General features: G+C 41.0%; 1 protein-coding gene across 1 annotated transcript; it reads right to left on the bottom strand.

Moving 5' to 3' along the window:
* Nucleotides 1–221: 221 nt before the first annotated feature.
* On the bottom strand, nucleotides 222–6,449 carry IL1B (interleukin 1 beta). The gene is made up of 7 exons (XM_040345988.1): nucleotides 6,342–6,449; nucleotides 6,167–6,221; nucleotides 5,825–5,864; nucleotides 5,066–5,279; nucleotides 1,911–2,090; nucleotides 1,094–1,236; nucleotides 222–904 (listed from the first exon to the last, which is right to left on the bottom strand). Exons 2-7 carry the CDS (start codon nucleotides 6,211–6,213, stop codon nucleotides 692–694), a joined length of 837 nt encoding a protein of 278 aa, XP_040201922.1. The 5' UTR covers nucleotides 6,214–6,221; nucleotides 6,342–6,449; the 3' UTR covers nucleotides 222–691.
* Between the last annotated feature and the right edge of the window lie 13,470 nt (nucleotides 6,450–19,919).

Raw genomic sequence — 19,919 nt, 5'->3', positions numbered from 1 at the left:
TGCGCAGGCTCATGGTGTCTGCCTACATAGAAGCAGGAGCAGGGCAGCACAAATAGGATTGTCACTTCCAGAAGTGGTCAAATTACTACAGTACTAAGGTTGTACATGTCACATCATGGTAAAAACTGCAGAATGCAAAAGATTATCATTACAAAAGAATCTTGTTTACATAACATTTATTTACATCAAAGTCTATCATACAAAAAAAAAAAAAACTTTCATAAAAATTACAAATATACAGTTCAGAAATAAAAAAATAAATATTATAGCATTTTTGTCCTCTTTGTGTATTCTGTGTAGTTATTTTAAAACATTTCAGTTCGTATTTGCCTTAGAATCAGGGACAAAATGTATGTTTAATATTGTGTTGAATTGTTAAAAATAAATAAAATATTAGATAAATAATTAAATATAAAATACATATTATAACGTGCAGTGCAATATGAATCACAAGAGATATTACAAAATAATATAAATATAAATACAATATAGTTAAATAACTCTTGATGGAGTTGCTTTTTTGTCTCGAACCGAGACTATGAACTTTATAAAAGTTTAGTACATTAAACTTATTCTGTCACATCTGAACAACAGTTTGGGTCAACTGAGAAGCATATTCAAATATATAACAGAAAAGACACAAGGTTTTTGCACTGTACATGGTACATACATGCATGGGTTGGTTCTGAGGTTATTGGGGTGAATGAAGCAGGAAATCCTTTATGTGCTTATTATCACTTTGTGGCTTAATTTGCACAAACTGATTTTCAGCCTGGGAAGTACAAATATACCAGCCAGGGAAAGCAACTGATTCAAAGGTATTGCTGGAATTGCCATTTATTCTTTTGTAAAACAGGAAGGGGTGCAAGTTATCATTCTTCTTTTCCTGGATGTTTTCAACCTCCTATTAAAGAAATACCAAAGAGAAGAATTTAGAGGAGATTCAGGAATAAAAAAAAAAGCTAAATCAGAAACACAATTAGTAATAGATTCCCCCTCCCCTGGTCAAGGCCTAGGTTAGGTGGATGAAATATAATTTTAGGATTTCATGATTGTAATTTCAGTATTGTAAAAGTCAGCGACCAATGCTTACCATTAGTGATAACACTGGAGTATCTTGGTCTCCTTCTTCAACTCTGCAAGATAAATAGAGGTTGCGACCTACAATACTCAATGTAACCGGCCTTGTCTGTCCATTGAAAGGTGAAGAGATGTAGGCACCCATGTTTATCTTTGCTAAAAAAAAAAAAAAAAAATCAATTAAAAATAAATTCTTGTTTTGTTCTTTCACAAGAATGCAGAAATCACGCAGAGATGCATAAACCACAAAATTTGATCTGTTGTGCTTTACCATAATGAAATAAATAAAATCGATCTTAAAGAAATTGATTATAATACGTATTTATGTTTTAAGGTCAAAAGAGCAGCCTGCAATAAATCTAAGATCAAAGGCAATTTTTGCCTTTAATAATAATAAAACCCCCCGATTATTGCAATGCTCCTCAGAACTTTTGTTCATTATGAATGCATTTAGAAGCCCCAACAAGGCTGAGGTTTGTGGGAAGTGGCGTATGGATATTGCCTAGTCTCCCATGTGGCATTAGCATTTTCTTTTTTTTATGTTAAAAGAAATCATGTCTGTGTGCAATTTGTTATGTTTATGTACATGGCGGGACTCATATTTGCTTATTACATATGAAGGCCATGCTTCCTACTTAGTAGAGCTGAACAATCACTCTGCTTTACTCTTCTTCTCCAAATATCAAGTTTTAGTTCCTTTTATATTTACATTTTTTTTTTCAAACAAGTAGCTTATGTTAGCTTATACCAGACAATAAAAGATCTCCAACCTCCAGCATAACGGATTATTTTGTATACTGTATAACACTGCACTGTAAATGAGGGCATACCTTCACTGGTACGGTTGTTCCCTTGTAAAAACAGAGCCACAAGGTGGGCATTTCCCTGGTGTTCCTGCAGCGTGAGACACTTCTGCCTGCTGTCCCGAATGAAATGTACCGTTGTGTTACTGTAGCGGAATTTCGGTGCGACTGCACATGTCTCATCTACGTTACTGATGGAAATGTCTTCTAAAAACAGAAAAAAGAGGAGCATGTTAGAAATGTGTTTTGTTTAATCAGTTTCTTGCATGTTAACCTATAACGCCTGTATTTCATGAGTTAAAGCATTTATTACCACAGCAAATTCTTGATATGTGCCTGCTGTATCATGTACTTGTATGAGAAAGTATCCTGTTTTCTTTGTATTGCTTCCTTTGTGTGAAATCCCTGGTGTTTCTGCCAGTCCCTCTGCTTTCCTATTAAAAACTGACCACACTAAGGAGAGCACACTGTGGTCAGTTCTCTAGCTATGCTGGGAACTCAGCCTGTTCTCCTCTAATAATCAGACTTGTCCGGACACCCCCGCTGCACAGTCATTCACTGGGAAGCTCAGGGTGCTGCTGCTTCTCCTCCCCCAAGCTCTTATGCAGCTGAGAACAGAGAGAATGTGATCATTTATAAAAAAAAGAAAAACTTTTTTTTTATATATCTATACAACATTTTTTGCCTTTCATTTCTATTTTAAACGGAATGGGTTGTTTTACAAGGTGATTGTTTACAATCACTTTAGGAACTATTAGCAAGCATAAAAAATAAAATTGTGTATTACAATATTTGACATATTATTTAATTGTAGTTTTTCTTGAAATACTCTAAACCAGTCTTTTTTAACCTTTTAACATGGAGGAACCCTTTGGTCTTAGGGAACCCTTGACAATAATTTCTATATCTACAGTTCACAATACATTAGACTGGTGGTCAGTGAGAAGAATGGTTCGAATGGTTCTTACATTGGTGGTTTGTGGGAAGAATGGTCCTTTCATTGGTAATCAGTGGAAAAAATTGTCACTATACAGATAGCTAAAAAGATCATTGGTGTCATTGGTCACTTATCTGAGAGAAAAAAACTGCTCATTGCTCAAGGAACCTCTAGCAAACTCTGGAAGAATCCACGAAACCCTGGCGGAGAAAGGCTGCTCTAAACACTACTCTATTTATGTAGACTGTTTTTGCTGCATATTATGTGAATACACATATAAAAACAGCATACTTTAGATAATACAAAAGGATATAAGGGTATCGTCAATGGGTTTCATGTAGCACACATTTTGTGTACTTTTCATGTTTTATATGTTTGTTGTGCTATATTTTGATTGTTGTAACTTATGTAACCATAGGTTTGTTAATTCTCGTTCTAGTGTTCTTCTGCGTATTTGGGAATGCGATGAGCATCCCTACCTGAGGACTGCTGAGACAAATACATTTTGGTCTTACATAATCAGGCTGATATCAGTTAAAATACTCTTATCCTCATTTCACTTCAATTTATTGATCATGTGAAAAGGAAAGAGAGTGTAACAGGCGCTCTTATCGCCGTAATGCGTTCCACGCTGGAATGCATAAGGGGACCGCGCGATGACGTCATCTCCCGGCGCCGTGTGCATTCCAGCTTGGAACGCGGAAGTGCGCCACGCATCACCGCTGCCTTGGAATCAGTGCTTATGCACTGCACCTGTCTCCTGCCTATAAAGGCATTCAGGTTTTAGAAATGGGGTTATATTATAGTCGGCCGTAGCCGGCTTGGCTACCAAGCTACAGGTACCATCTGTCCCTAAAGCTGATGAGCATGCCATGCTGGATCCCTGCTACATTTATGCTAATCACCTAACTGGATCCATGCTGCCATTGTTGGAGACACCCTAAGAGATCTTCCTTGCTGACACCCTACACTACGGAATGCCTTGCTGCTAAACTCAAGCCCTGCAAACGGATAAGTAGCAATTATTTCACTTGTAGTGCCTCTGAAAGACCTGCTACATATATTTCTTCTAATCAATTGCTGTATTGAACTCTGGCTTACTAAGTACTAACATACTGCTTGAGATAGTCTGTTGTGTTCTCGGCTGCTTGCTGTGGAGTATCTTAAAGGGACATACACTCTCAAATTACCTGAGCTATATTTGCCTCTCTTATGCAACTATCAGTTGCCTACACCTTGCTTAATTACTACGTGCCTGACATAAGTTGTTACTTGTTTATGGGCCCATGCCCGAAGTTACTGAACATGTTCGCTTTAACTTTTCTATGCTAAGGGTTGAAGGTATTTCATACCTGCTCCCTTAGTGGCCTAATGCATTTCTTTGTGTTAAAGTGATATGATGTAGAGAACCCCCAAACTCCTGTTCCTTGATTGGAGTGACGCCTGGGGACCGATACTGATAATCACTTACATACAGTAGTGCACTGGAATCTTCTCGTGCCTTGTAATCTTTTAACGCTAGGCGTTGGACACATGTTGTAATGTGTCCACACTTAGTAGCTCAACGCATTCCTTTATGTAAGAGAGAGATGATGTAGAGAACCCCCATAATCCTGTGTTCTGATTGGAGTGACGCCTGGGGTCCAATACTAAAATCTCACAAAGAGAGGTGCATTGAAATCCCTGCTAGCCGCAGTTGTGGTTCACTCCCGTTCACCGTAGTTTGTGACAGAGAGTTTATTTTATATGCACATGATTGGGTATTAAAAAAATAAATAAAAATACAGCTACCATTTATTGAGTGAAGATTTTTGACTACCATAGTAAATCAACCTCAAAGTCTATCTATCAATCAGGTCATACCATACATATAGAATTGCATTGAAAGAGAGAAGCAGCAAAGCACAGTCACTGTGTACCACTGCTAAGCAGGAAGCAGAGCCTGTATATGTAATGAGAAAATATGTCTGTCTCCATGTGCAAATGTATTTATAAACAATACACAGAAACATTTTTTTTGTAATCATTAACACTATGAAAATATGTATTGTTCCCCTTAAATAATTTTCCCTTTAATAAATTTAGGTAGAATAAAGAAGATACTGTTACCACAAAATTTATCTCATATTGTATTGATTTTTCTAGTCATATTGGTAGTAAAATATGTTAGTATATCTGGCTATTCTTAGGTTAGTTTTTAATTTATTATAATTAGTCTTTTAATTTAAGGTGTTAAGTAACTTACCCTCCACTAAGATGTAATTCAGCAGATCCTGGTCATCAAACAGGCACTCAAACGTTTTCTTTCCCGACAGCCTTCCAATAATTACTACTAAGTTGATTGCTTTCTTTAAGGAAGGCATAGGCTTTCTTGACTTTCTAATCTCCCGAGTTATACTAGATCTGCAGCTTGACTGAGAAGAAATGCAACCTTTCCATCCAAAGTGGTTAATATCGACCTGTAAAATAATTAAAATTTGAGGTTAATTTTTTTTTTATATAAATGCTAAATATTGTCTGTTTATATTAATAAATTATTCTGAAAATTATTTGGAATATATTATCATCTCAAAGAAAGTCATTTTTTTTAATGATTCTTGCCTTATGTTTATAATAGAACATCAAGCAAACAGTTAACTACACAGCTGCAATGCATACATGTCAACTGTGACAATTAATCATCAGTGTGATAATGCTCTCTCATTGTTCAATAAGGTGGCACAGGAAGCTGCCATACTTGGTTTAAAAAGTCGGGATGCCACCTTTCTCATTAGAAAGAGCTGTGTGCAATCCAAGAATGGATAAACAAAAATACCAATCTTTGAACAGGTAGAAAATCTCTAAACTTTGTATATATATATATATATATATATATATATATATATATATATATATATATATATATTTAAATGTTTGCATTCTATTCCAGTTTTAGGGATATTATAGAAAACAAGCACATGCAGTCATTGTAAAATAACATTATTTTAATCACACAATCATGTACCTTCATTTCAGAGGAGAATTCTGAATAAAATTCTTCTTCACTAAACACAAAAAAGAAAAAATATATATTTTTTTATTGCACTGTAAGTGAACATAGGCAAAGTTACATAGTAATGTTAAAATACTACCAAATTGCTTCCAACAGGAGCTAGTGATTTTCAAAATATCTAGCTATCAATAATGTAAATAAATGTATTGAATATAAAATAAATGTATATAAATAATACATATATAGAGAGAGAGATAATATAAATATAAAATATTCTATGAATTTATATTGCTGACCCTAACATTCATCTCAGCATAAATAATTTGTAATCATCAAATAATTTAGTGACCGTACCTGTAGCTGTCCATTGGGAGGTAATTTGTTTCGGGAACTACTGCCATTGTACTTTCTGTGGAGAGACAATGTGAACAAAATGCATTTACAATTTGCTGTTACATCAATGTCTTGTTCCAGGTCAAATAGATAAAGTAACATTTCAAAAATATAGGGTGGGGGAAAAAAATCATACCTTGAGATATAGAAAATCTACAAATTGAGAGCTGTCACTTTCCTCCTCTATAAGAGGAATGTTATCGGGTGCTTTGCCTTGGTGAATGTGTCTAAACACTTCCCTCCGGCTACTTTAATAGCCCATAAGGGCGTGGCTGAAAAATTCTTGAGCAATGTAGGATTTTCACATCCATCCCCTTGTATAAGACCTGCGCACAGAATAGAAATCCTGTTGTTGTTTATTGATGAGCGTATGAGGATGTGACGACTACACTACATTTCATAATAGCCTGTGGGGCTTCCTCTATTTTTCATGGGAATATACTGCCGTTACAAGAACTTTTACTACAAAAGTAAATATGCTGTTAATTGGTGAGTAGGAGACCAAAGTTAACATAATTTCACCAATTTCACTGAGATAAGTGAAATTTCCATTACTAAAAATTAGCAATACTGAAAAGATACACTGTATTAAATATTTTTTGTAAAATACACTTTGTGGTGCATTTTGTTGAAAAAAAAAAACAAAAGAAATAGTGCAGGTATGTTTTTTGGTACTTTGGCAGCCCATTTAAATGCATTGGCTTCCTTAAAGTGCATGTTACCCCAACATTTAATTTTTACATTATATGTCTGTGTTATCATGTACATGTACTAAAGACTATCTTGTTCTCATTGTATTGCTTGATTTTGGTGATCTTGCCAGTCCCACTGCCTTCCTATTTCAAACTGTCCACCCTAGGCACAGAAGCACCAGTGTGGTCGATTTTATTCTTTGCATTCTACTTGGGAGCATGGCATGTGTGTCCTCCAGTGGTCAGACTTGTGCTGACACTCCCCACTGCACAGCTCTTCACTGGGAAGATCAGTGTGCTGCTGTTTCTCTGCCTCCTGCTGACAATCCCCCCAAAGTCTCAAGTCTCCACCCCCAGCTCTCTAAGCCCAGGGTCTTGGCAATCTTCTTATAGCCTAGGTCATCTTTATGTAGAGCAACAATTCTTTTTTTTTTTTAGATTCTCAGAGAGTTCTTCGCCAGGAAGTGACATAATAAACATCCAGTGACCAGTATGAGAGAGTGAGAGCGATAGCACCAAATTTAACACACCTGCTCCTCATTCACACTTGAGAAAATCGCTAATTGGGCCCGATTTGGACATTTTCACTTAGGGGTGTACTCACTTGTGTTGCCAGTGGTTCAGACATTAATGGCTGTGTGTTGAGTTATTTTGAGGGGATACCAAATTTACACTGTTATACAAGCTGTACACTTACTACTTTACATTGTAGCAAAGTTTAATTTCTTCAGTGTTGTCACATGAAAATATATATAATAAAATATTTACAAAAATGTGAGGGGTGTACTCACTTTTGTGAGATACTGTATATATTTGAATTGTTTATTTTTATCAATTTCACAAACTGCAAAGTGAGCGAACAGAAGAAAAATCGAAATTTAAATAATATTTGGTGTGACTTCCCTTTGGCTTGAAACCAGCATCAATTCTTACACTTGCAGAGTTTGCACACTTGCACAAAGTCAGGGATTTTGTAGGATTAAAGTCAGGTGTATGATTAACCAATTATACCTAGCAGGGGGTAATGATCATCAATTGCATATGTAGGTTTAAACAGAAATTGCTGTGTAGGAGGCTTAAAACTGGGTGAAGAACAACCAAACTCTGCTACTAAGGTGACGTTGTAGAAGACAGTTTCGTGTCACAGGTCATACACCATGGTAAGAATGAGCTCAGCAACAAGACACAAGGCAGTTATATTGCATCAACAAGGTCCCTCCCAGGCAAAGATATCAAAACAGACTGGGGTTTCAAGATCTGCTGTTCAAGCTCTTTTAAATAAGCACTGCACTGCTCTGGACTGATGTGCCAAAATGTAAAATATTTGGCTGTAGCAGGAGGGTGAGCGTTACAATAATAAATGTCTGAAAGCACACGGTGAAGCATGGTGGAGGTTCCTTGCAAGTTTGGGGCTGCATTTCTGAAAATGGAGTTGGAGATTTGGTTGGGATCAATGGTGTCCTCAATGCTGAGAAATACAGGCAGATATTTATATATCATGCCATACCATCAAGGAGGCATATGATTGGCCCTAAATGTATTTTGTAGCAGGACAACAACCCCAAAAATACAGCCAATGTCATTAAGAACTATCAGTGTATCAGGAGTACTGGAAGTGATGGTTTGGCTCCCACAGAGCCCTGATCCCAACAACTGTAAATCTGTCTAAGATTACATGAAAAGACCTGAGGATTTGAGGCAGCTCACATCCACAGAAGATCTGTGGTTAGTTCTTCAAGATGTTTGGAACAGCCTACCTGCTGAGTTCTTTCACAAACTGTGTGCAAGTGTTTCCATTTTGTTAATTGATTAAAATAAACTAATACCACTTCTATTTCTGAAAGCATTCTTAATTGACAGCATTTTTTCACACCTGTCTAAACTGTTTGCACAGTAAAGCAATGCACCAATGCACTACTTTTTGTGTACTATTCATGTAAATGGACATGTTATACAGGGTGTCCCTGTGGCCTCTGCTGGTTGAATGTCTCATGATTACTTGATATTTCATATCACAATATTTCATTTGATAATTCACATCTCTAGGGTGTGTTGATTATATTGTCAACTGAATCATTAACCACTTGACTACTGGAAGGTTTTACTCCCTTCTGTACACAAGTGAAATTTATATTTTTTACACATGTCACACTTTTTCACACAAATATAGCTTTCATTTGGTGGTATTTGATCACCACAGTTTTATTTTTTTATATAAACAAAAATTAATTGTGGGGAAAAAAATGATATTTTCTACTTAGCCAATAAATTAAAATTTCTTCATACATTTAGCCCAAAATGTATTCTGCAACATGTCTTTCCCCAAAGTGGGGAGCCGACCATTAGAGCTGCAAGTTGTACAAAGCAGGCAATGAATCAATTCCGGAACCACCGGCGTGTATGGATGGTGTCACTGGAGCCCTGGGCACAGGCATGGTGCTTGGAAGGGAAGGCTGCCGTAAAGCGCATAGGTGAGAGGCATTGCTGGAGCCCTAGGCGGAGGCACGGTACCCGGAAGAGGAATCTACTGCGGCCAGCATCCAACAAAAATGTATTTTGCACGCATGCACTTTGTCAAATCCCAAAACGCGATTTCTCCATCCAGAACACAGTGATCTATCAGTGCCCTAGCCAGGCTCCAGTCAGCGTGGTAACTTTACCATGGAATACATACTGTTTTAATTGTTATTTGTGAATAAATCGCCAGCAAGTACATCAGATGTACTTTGTGGGTCATTGCAATTACTGTTTAACATTAATCACTCCAGCCCCTGAGCGCTGTCAGTGCTTGTTGTTTACTATACTGGTAATGGCTGTAATCAGTGATTTACAGTAGGACTGTGATAGTGTGGTGGGCAATCTGGCGCTAATAAGCACTGGTTGGGAGGGTCACTAACTGACACTGACGCCTCTAGGGACACTAATTCAATGATCAGTGATAATACTGTACACTGTACTAATGTCACTGGCTGGGAAGGGGTTAACATCAAGGGGCAATAAAGGTGTTAACTGTGTGCCTAACAATTGTAATGTGTGCTGCCTTTACTAACAGATCTGGCTGCTTTTTCTCCCTGAACTCAGAGTTGATTTCAGGGAGAAGAAACAGATCAATCTCTGTTTACAATCTTCTGTGTGTTTGTCAACACAGAACTCTTTTCTGTGATTGGCCGCAGCCGATCAGAAGGTGTGCAGTAGGTGTACAGCCATAACATCTGCTATACCCTGCTGACAAACTGGTGTCTCCGCCAAACCAGGAAGTACACTGTGACATACGGGTACGTTTGTAAGGTTACTTTGTGAAGATCCCCACACATATACTTCCTTGAATTGTGAGACAAGTATTCACTATGTCCTGTGAGTAGGCCCTGCTGTGTCACACATTTCACAGAGCCTGATTTCTAAACTACAGAGGTACTGAGAGGAGGAGTTTCAAAAGGTGGAGTCAGTATAGAAATCACTTTTTTCTGTCAGCAAGGTACCATGAGACATGTTGTCCTTAGAAATTGAAAGTAAGAAACAGAGGAGAAACTGCAACGCATGTAGGGGATCCTGGAAGTTGAGGAAAAAATATGGTCAGCAGACAGCATAGTTGCCAACATTGTCCAAAAATTTATAGGGACACTTTTTTGTCTGTGGGCTGGGGGTTTTATTATAATTAGGGGGCGAGGCATTCATTTCTAGGCGTGCCGTAGTTGGGAGAGGAAAATGTGGCTTGAGTCTGAGATGAACGACGGATGGAGGGAGAAAGAAATAGGGAGGGAAGGAGAGATAAGGAAGGAAAGAAAAAGGAATGGAGGGACAGCAGGCCCAGATCCTACACCACAATAGAAATATGTGTATTCCAAATTTAACAATCAGCAGATAAAGATACTCTGTGATATGAGGGGACTCTGTGATATGAGGGGACTTTGTGATATGAGGGGACTCTGATGGGAGGGATTATGTGAAATACTAATAAGTTTATGTTGATTAACTGTTTTTTGTGCACTACAAAAAAAAATACGTACAGTGTGCAAAGGTATTTGTTTATTTATTTTTTCAAACTATAGTCCGGCCCCCCAACAGTCTGAGGGACCGTGAACTGGCCCCCTGTTTAAAAAGTTTGAGGACCCCTGGTCTAAAGCCTCGTACACACGGCCGGTTTTCCTGACAGGAAAACTGCGAGGAGAGCTTTTGGCCAGGAATCCCGGCTGTGTGTATGCTCCTCGCAATTTTTCAGACGGGAAAACTGCCCAAAAACCGCCAGACAAAAAAGAGAACCTGCTCTCTTTTTTTCCCACCGGGAGAACCGGCAGACTTTTGCCCAGAGGTTTTTGGCAGTTTTCCTATGGGAAAAACTGCGATGCAGCATACACACGGCCGGGATTTACCACCAAAGCTCCATCACAGTTTTCCTGTCGGGAAAACCTCTCGTATGTAGGGGAAAGACTGAGCGAGCAGGTTCTGACCATTGGGGTTTTCGGGCAATGCACGAGGGCCCCATGCCACTAGGGGGCCCCATCAGGGTTGCCAGGCTCAATAAAACCAGGGACAGTATGTAAACATCTGTCTTTTTTTTACATCTTTCCCTGATATGTCCAAAACCAACATGCTTTTGATGTGAAAATCCTGAGATTTTAGCTGCCCTGCCTCTGCACTGCCTCCTGGCGTGATGGCCATCTGTAAGCCCAGGGGCCCCATAATCTTCTATTGCCCGGGGGCCCCATGAGTTGTCAGTCCGCCCCTGCCTGCACGTGTGTATGGGGCATATGTTTGAAAGTCCAAGTGAACCATGAACCAAAGACTTCCTCGACAGGTCATGAAATTTCACTATGTCCTTGTTCTCAGACTCTGGTTTTCTCTGTGGAGATGACTGCATCGGATATTGTTATAAACGTACCAAGACAAATAAGGTAAAAGTGAAGTCTAAAAGCAACACCCATACACTGATTCATACTCAACAACCTGTGAAATTTCACCATAAGAAGGAAGGAAATAGAGGCAGATAAAGCTTGGTAGGATGATTCAGTTTACCAGTATCTGCTATATCCATGGAGTGCAAAACACCCTTTCAAGGAGAAGAGAGGGATGGGTTATGTTACTACAGTGTTTTGTAGTTTTAACACACTACCTGTCCTAGGGTGGTAACACTGCTCAGATGGTAAGCTGTAATACTGTATAATAATATTTTGTTTTTGGGTTTAGATACACTTTGTTTGTTTTTTCTATATTCAAGAAGGTTTTTCTTTAAAACGTTATTGTTTTAGTTATGGATGCAACATGTCCCATTTATCATGATTTTACCTCAATTTATTTTGGGGCGACACCTTCTTTTTGGACAGGAAGTGAGAAGGAATCTCTTCAACAGAAAACAAAACATGATTTAAAAGAGAAGTATGGCTAAAGCTCCTTTGGTAATTCCTCTCTTGTGGGTCACTGGAGAGCACTTACTCCTGTGACCCAGAATTAGCCGACAACGGGCTGAAGCTTTCAGCTGACATCACAGGAGGGGCAGAGTAGAGAGTGGCGACTGACATTCACCTTCTCGACTCAGAGAGCTGATTGAGATGAGGTGACGGGGCACCCATAGAGGTGAGTATGTGTGCTTACTTATTTTTTCCATCCACACACCTTTCCTTTAAAGCTTCAGCCCCCATTATTTTTTGGCTTTGAATAGAGTGGGGAAGAGTTGCACTTTCTGTCGGGCATTTATTTCTGTCTGTGGCACCTTAGGGGAGATTTTTCCTCAATTTCTGTCCATGTGACAACCATACATGAAACAGGGGGACAGTTGTCACCGTAACAGGAAGACACAGTATAAACAAAAACATTGTCCGAGAAGAAAATCACCCAAATAGCAATAAAAACACAACTTTTAATATGGGAACTGGAAAAATGAAAATCCTGAACTGTAAACCAGTATTAAAGCAGTATTAAAGCAGAGGTCCGCCTAAAAAAAAATATTAAAAGTCAGCAGCTACAAATACAGCAGCTGCTGACTTTTAATAAATGGACACTTACCTGTCCAGGGTGCCCGCGATGTCGGCACTACCAATATAATTAAAAGCACTGGAAACTGACAGGAAGGGAGAGGGGCATAGGAGGACTGGCGCTGCAGAGCTGCCAACAATTTGTCCAGGTTTTAGGTGGACTGAAACCCAGACACAGGATTTAAAACCAGGACTGTCCGGGTGAATCCCATACAGGTGCAACCCTATTCAGTAGGGACTTGCCGAATTGCAAACCATCTATGGTTTTTCCTGTTTAAGAGATGATCAACTTCGGTGTAGCAGGAATCTTGGAAAAAAAATTCTCTATCAATTGGCTGAAGCCCATCAGCTGCAGCTTCTAATCAGTGTATTCTGACAGCAAAGGAGTCCTGTTGTCAGGATACAATAGCACAACGGGGAGGATTTCTTATCCACCTCACTTGTGTGGATAAGGGTATTCCTTTTTTTTTATTCGGCCTGCTGGCTGAACAAACAAAAAGACTAATCTATGGGCAGCCTAAAGCTGCGTACACACGACCAGCGTGCCCTTTCAAGTAGTGGTGCAACGGATTGTCATTGATCCGCACGGATCAATGACTACGGATCGGCACACACATGATCCGCGGCGCAGGTGGAGGGGGGCGAGCAGAGCGGTAAAACACGCTGTATAGGCTGACACTGAAATAGTCTCTACTCTGCTCGCACAGCCCCGCCTCCTCCTTACCCCGCGCTTGTTTACACAGAATGTGCGGGGCAGCCAATCACCTTCTGGTGTGTCCGGACACTCCCCCAGCGTGGATAACTGCTGAGTGAGTGATGGACGTCGCTGCAGGTGAGCGGCTGTCCCACGGTAAACTGTGAGAGAAGCAGGGGGGGGGGGACAGTGCATGGCGGCAGGGCGGCAGGTGAGGCTCCATGTGTGGGGGGTCGCCGTAGGTATGGAAGAATTTACCTCCTAGGGGGGATTGTTTACCCCACCAGGAAGGAGAGGGGGAGCGGAGGGCACATGACACCAGCCTGGGGGGTGAGGTGCAGCTGATGTCTGGGGCTGCATGAGTGTGACAGACATATGGAGGGAATATAGAGGTATAGACCAACTGTCCTCCACCACCTGTGGGGAGACATGCCCATGGGCTAAGGAGGGTCAGGGGAGGAGATGACGAGCATCGGGTGAGAAGGTGGAGGAAGAGAGGAGCGTCAGGTAGAGAGGTGAGAGTGAGGCTGCAATGGGGGCACAGTGAGGCTACAATTTTTTTTTTGCTGATCCGAAAAATTATCCGATCCGTGGCTCTGATCCGAGGATCGATCCGATCTGTGAGTTTTTTGATCCGTTCCACCCCTACTTTCAAGACAGCGCATGCAACGTTGAAGGTGTCACTCAGTGAAATTGCAAATATCTCCGAGACCGTGTAGGTCTCAGAGATATTACAAGCACCTACAGGTAAGCCTTAATCTAGGCTTTAAAGCAGAGCTTTACCCATACCAACTTTAGTAAGGAACATACATTCCACATTAATAATTATGCTACCAAACATGGTGTGTGCTGTAAATTGCTCCAGCATTGCTCCTGTGCTGGAGGCTGCCTTTTTGCCAAAGCCCAGAGTTCCTGAGCAGCAGTAAATCTTTAGTCTGTCAGCAGATCAGCCTTTAGTGGCTCTGTTTTTTAGCAGAATGCCAAGAATGGAGAGCAACTGAGCAAATGCAGAGCAGGGTGAGACAGTGTATTACTGGATATTAAACAGTATAGGCACTTTTTTTTTACGTTTTATATACCTGGCCCTGAAGTGATCTAGCAGCACTTAGGGCCAGATTCTCATAGAATTGGCGGCGGCGTAGTGTAAGCCATTTACACCACGCCACCGCAACTTACTGGAGCAAGTGCCGTATTCTCCAAGCACTTGCTCCGTAATTTGCGGCGGCGTAGTGTAAATGGCCCGGCGTATGGCCGCGTAATTCAAAGGGGGCGGCTTGTATTCAAATTCAGCGCGCCCCCGCGCAGATCGAACTGCGCATGTGCCAGCCGGAAAAATAGCCCAGTGCGTATGCTCCAGCTCACGACGGAAAACGTCAATGACGCCGTTGTGAGCGTCATTGACGTAAAGTTGTATTCGCGGACGACTTAGTAAAACGACGTAACCAACGGAAAAAGACGACGCTGACCCGACGCCATACTTAACATGGCATATGGCGGACTGGCGTAAGGTTACCCCTCATATAGCAGGGGTAACCTTACGCTTACGGAAACAATGTAAACGATGACGACGCGGCGCAAATTCGTTCGGGAATCGGCGTATCAGGCTCATTTGCATAGTCAAATGAGAACTGAACGTAAATGCCACCTAGTGGCCAGCGTCGAATTAAATCTAAGATCCGACGGTGTAAGTGACTTACACCTGTCGGATCTACGCCGTATCTATGCGAAAATGATTCTAGGAATCATACGCATAGATACCCGGGGCCAAAATCAGAGATACGACGGTGTTTCCTGAGATACACCGGCATATCTCTTCTGAGAATCTGGCCCTTAGAGTGTTTGTTACCCCAACACTTTATATTCCTAATATGTGGCTGCTGTACCATGTACTTGTCTGAGAAAGTATCCTGTTCTCTTTGTATTGCTTCCTTTATGTGAAATCCCTGGTGTTCTTGTTAGTCACTCTGCTTTCTTATTAAAAACCTGACCACACCTAAGGCCTTGTACACACAATAGGATAGCCAGAGGACAACGGTCTGAAGGACCGTTGTCCTAGGTTAACCGATGAAGCTAACTGATGGTCCGTCGTGCCTACACACCATCAGTTAAAAAAACAATCGTGTCAGAAAGCGGTGACGTAAAACACAACGACGTGATGAAAAAAACGAAGTTCAATGCTTCCAAGCATGCGTCGACTTGATTCTGAGCATGCCCGGGTTTTTAACCAATGCTTTTGCATACTAACGATCGGTTTTGACCTATCGGTTACCAGTCTATCGGTTAAATTTTAAAGCAAGTTCTCATTTTTTTGACCGAAGGTTAAATAACCTATGGGGCCTACACACGATCGGTTTGGACTGATGAAAACGGTCCTTCAGACTGTTCTCTTCTGGCGATCCTATCGTGTGTACGAGGCCTTAGAGCTATGCTAGGAACTCAGTGTGCTCTCCTCCAATGATCAGACTTGTCCTGACACCCCCCACTGCACAGCCATTCACTGGAAGCTCAGTGTTCTGCTACTTCTCCTCCTCCAGCTCTTATGCAGATGAGAATCGAGGTAATGTGATAACTTAAAAAAAAAGGGGGGAAATGGTATTTATATATACACCGGTATATATATATTTTTTTTATATTTATACAAAATTGTTTTGCCTTTCATTTTTATTTTAAACCGAATGATCGTTTACAATCACTTTAATTTTCTGACTAAAGTTCCACTTTAATAAACAAGTATTGCTCAAGACAAGAAAATCAGCACTTCTGTGAAAATACCAGACTTCACTTCCTTTATTATGTATGGAAAATGTTATTTTAGGTCTCCTTAAAATAGCTTTTAGTGTGCTGTGTAGTTGAGTAGGTAGTTTTTGACTGGATTGTTTTATTACTATGGTGGAAGTATTGTTCAGTGTGTTTTCTCTTTGTTAAAGTTGCCTTAAAGTGATATTAAAGGCAATTTTAGTTTAAAAAAAGAACAAACGTGTTATACTTACCTGCTCTGTGCAGTGGTTTTGCACAGAGCAGCGCCGATCCTCCTCTTCTCAGGCCCCCTGCCAGTGCTTCTGGCTCCTTCTGTCTGCCAATTGCCCCTAGAGCAACCACCTCCTTCTCCCTCCTCATTGGCTCACTGGCTGTGATTGACAGAGGAGGAGGAGGGGGGAGAGTCCTCGGAGAGCCGCTGGATTGTGATGGGGATCAAGTAAGTATTTGGGGCTGGGGGGCTGCACAGAGAATAATTTATACTATCATACATAGAATGCATGAAGGTAAAAAACCTTGAGCCTTTACAACCACTTTTATTTTCTACCTAAAGCACAGCTTTCTCAATGTGCAGCAGGATTGGCTTAGCCACACTGGCGGCTCGCTGTCTCAAAACTGCGACAGACACTTTTAGCCGAAGTCTCATATTAACGGCTAAATTGTTTGAGTGGGTGTGTGGTGCCAAAGCTGCCAGTTGTTAAAAATCTATAGCTGTAATATATTGCAGCTTAGCAGTTCTCAGGTCTGATTCACACTTTAGCAATTTGTTCCATTATTTCACATGTTAACATTGCATTTAGTAGCCCATTCATTATGAATGGTCTGTCAATACTCTTCAATGGATCAGAATTAAATTTTGATTCTTATTTAGCAACATATCACATTGTACAAGTCACGAGTTGCACTCTACTACACTGTGGCCACTGTGCAATCAAACACAGCCACTGTGCCCATCAAACGTAGCCACTGTGCCATCAAACGTGTAATAATATGTAAACCCAACATTTCATATTCCTGATATGTGCCTGTTGTACCATTTACTAGTATGAAAAAGTATCCTGCTCTCTTTATATTGCTTCCATTGTGTGAAATCCCTGGTGTTCCTGCCAATATGCTTTCCTTTTGAAAACTGACCACACTAAGCAGGAGAGCACACCGCCGTCAGTTCTCTAGCTATGCTGGGAACTCAGCCTCCTCTCCTCCAATGATCAGACTTGTCCTGACATGCCCGCTGTCAGGTCATCTGTGGCCAGGTGACAAGTGCACCCCGTGGGGGTCAGGGATGCACCACAGGTTAGTGAACCCTATAGCCGACTGCTGCGATCAGAGAGGAAGCGAACCCAAGATCGCCCAGGGCATGGAGTCTAAGACCCAGCTTTGTGTTCACCAGAGCCTCTAGTGGTGTGGATGGCCTTCGCTGCAGCTGGATCCAGGTCGCGACCCCTGGGATCGCCTAGGTCACGCCCCGCAGAGAGAGAGAGGAAGCAGCAGGCAGGACAAACGGTAGTGATGGGTAAGCCGAGGTCAGGGCAACAGGCAGACTAGGGTTACCGAGGGACAGGCAAAAGGTCAAGGGCACAGGCAAACAGGAGAAGTCAGGGACGAGCCAAAAACGGTACACAGGAAGATAATCGTAGCACACTGCAGACAGGAACTTGAGCAAACAACACTGTTGAACAGCACTGCAGGCCTGTAGTGCAATGGTTAATATAGACTTCCTGGGATGGCCTGGGTGGGGCCATACAGGAAGGAGAGGAAATAAGAAGGTAACCAGTACAGAGTCAGGCCTCTTAATGGACAGATGGAAACAGGTAAGCTGCCAGACTATTGCATATCCATGACACCCGCTCTGCGCAGCCATTCACTGGGAAGGTCAGTGTCCTGTTAATTCTCCTCCCCCCAGCTCTTATGCAGCTGAAAACAGAGGGAATGTGATCACTTAAAAAAAAGGTAAAGAAAGGTATTTATAATGTTTTTTTTGATCTGTAAACAAATGTTTTTCCTTTCATTTCTATTTTAAACTGAATGTATTGTTTTACAAGGTGATCATTTACAATCCCTTTGAAGAGCCATTTTCAAAGAATAGCATGATGTTTAGTACACATTGCTGCAATGCATTAGTGTAAAGTCTACTCTGATGCCACGTACACACGAGCGGTTTTCCCTTCGGAAAAAAAAAAAACGATGGTTTTCCCGACGGAATTCCTCTCAAGCCTGCCTTGCATACACACGGTCACAAAAAAGTCTGGTGAATTTTTCACTCCCAAGAACGCGGTGACGTAAAAGACTATGACGAGCCGACAAAATTAAGTTCTTTGCTACCGAGCATGCGTCAAATTGTTTCTAAGCATGCACATTTTTTTTCCTGTCGGAAAGGCATACAGATGAACGTTTTTTTCGCTAGGATTTTTTCCTGACGGGGAAAAAAGAGATCCTGCTCTCTTTTTTTTTTCCGGCAGTTTTCCCGTCTGCGATGGAGCATACACACGGTTGGAATTCCCGACCAAAAGCTCTCATCGCAGTTTTTCCGATGGCTAAAACGGTCGTGTGTACAAGGCATCAGACATGGTGGTTGCATTAATTTTCTTTTTTAGCCTTCTACCTTCATTTTTTACCTGGTGATCCTCCCAGTAACAGAAATCCTGTTCAAGATTGACACTGCTTCTACATTGATATTGTACAGCAGGCATGCTCAACCCTTTACCCAACCCTCTCATGTGGTCCATGATCTCAAACCTATGGCAACCGTACACTCTACTTTAGGTGCACGCCACTCTACTGAATGATTGTTGGTCCTCCATAAAGAGCCTTTAGCTGAGTGGATTACTTCTAGTAGCATCCATACAGGGGTTCTAAAGGGGGATCTCATAGCTGTGTGATGAGCTTGGTGTCATTCTGGGAGTGCATAATGTGTCATTTTAGAAGTTTATTGCACTACTAGGGCAGGTGCTTTGCTGGTCTGTTGTTTTTTTGTTTAGATTGTTCACAGTCCTTGCTTTGGCAATTCAAGGGATGACTGCAAAGACCCTGATATAGTGAAGGCTGCAGCAATTTATGGGTACAGTGGCGGCGTTTCATGGGCACAGTGGCTGCATTTGATGGGTACAGCAGCCTGTGTTTGATGGGCACAGTGGCTGCATTTGATGGGCACAGTGGCTGCGTTTGATGGCACAGTGGCGGCAATTGATGGGCACAGTGGCTGCGTTTGATGGGTACAGCGGCCTGTGTTTGATGGGTACAGCGGCCTGCGTTTGATGGGCACAGTGGCTGCGTTTGATGGGCACAGTGGCTGCAATTGATGTTTTTTTTTTCAGTTTGTTTGTTTGTTTGTTTGTTCAGTGTGTTGTTGACAGACTCACCAAGTGAAAGAAAAAGAGCAAAAAAAAATACGAAATAAATGCAGCCACCCCATTTTAGAACATTTTAGAAGCTACAATATACAGTATTACATTTTCATTCTTGGGTTTAGATATATTTTACATTAGCAATTGGCCAGAAAAAAATAATCACAAACAATTGCGTTTTTTCTATATTTAATATCTAATTAGGAAACATAATATAAAACTATTTAATATTCAGAACTGCTATAAAATTATTATGAT

Source organism: Rana temporaria, chromosome 3 (assembly GCF_905171775.1).
Source record: "Rana temporaria chromosome 3, aRanTem1.1, whole genome shotgun sequence".
In the NCBI taxonomy this organism is placed as follows: domain Eukaryota; kingdom Metazoa; phylum Chordata; class Amphibia; order Anura; family Ranidae; genus Rana; species Rana temporaria.
Note: the sequence above shows the minus strand (reverse complement) of the source record. Positions and strands in the feature narration are given on the sequence as shown.

Bases quoted from the DNA above. Each gene is read 5' to 3' on its own strand.
- IL1B (XM_040345988.1), bottom strand. From the start codon at position 6,213: ATGGCAGTAGTTCCCGAAACAAATTACCTCCCAATGGACAGCTACAG. The intron at 2,091-5,065 runs GTAAGTTACTTA...TTCTGTTTTTAG, and splicing joins GAATTACATCTTAGTGGAGG to AAGACATTTCCATCAGTAAC. The intron at 1,237-1,910 runs GTATGCCCTCAT...TTTTTTTTTTAG, and splicing joins GAACAACCGTACCAGTGAAG to CAAAGATAAACATGGGTGCC.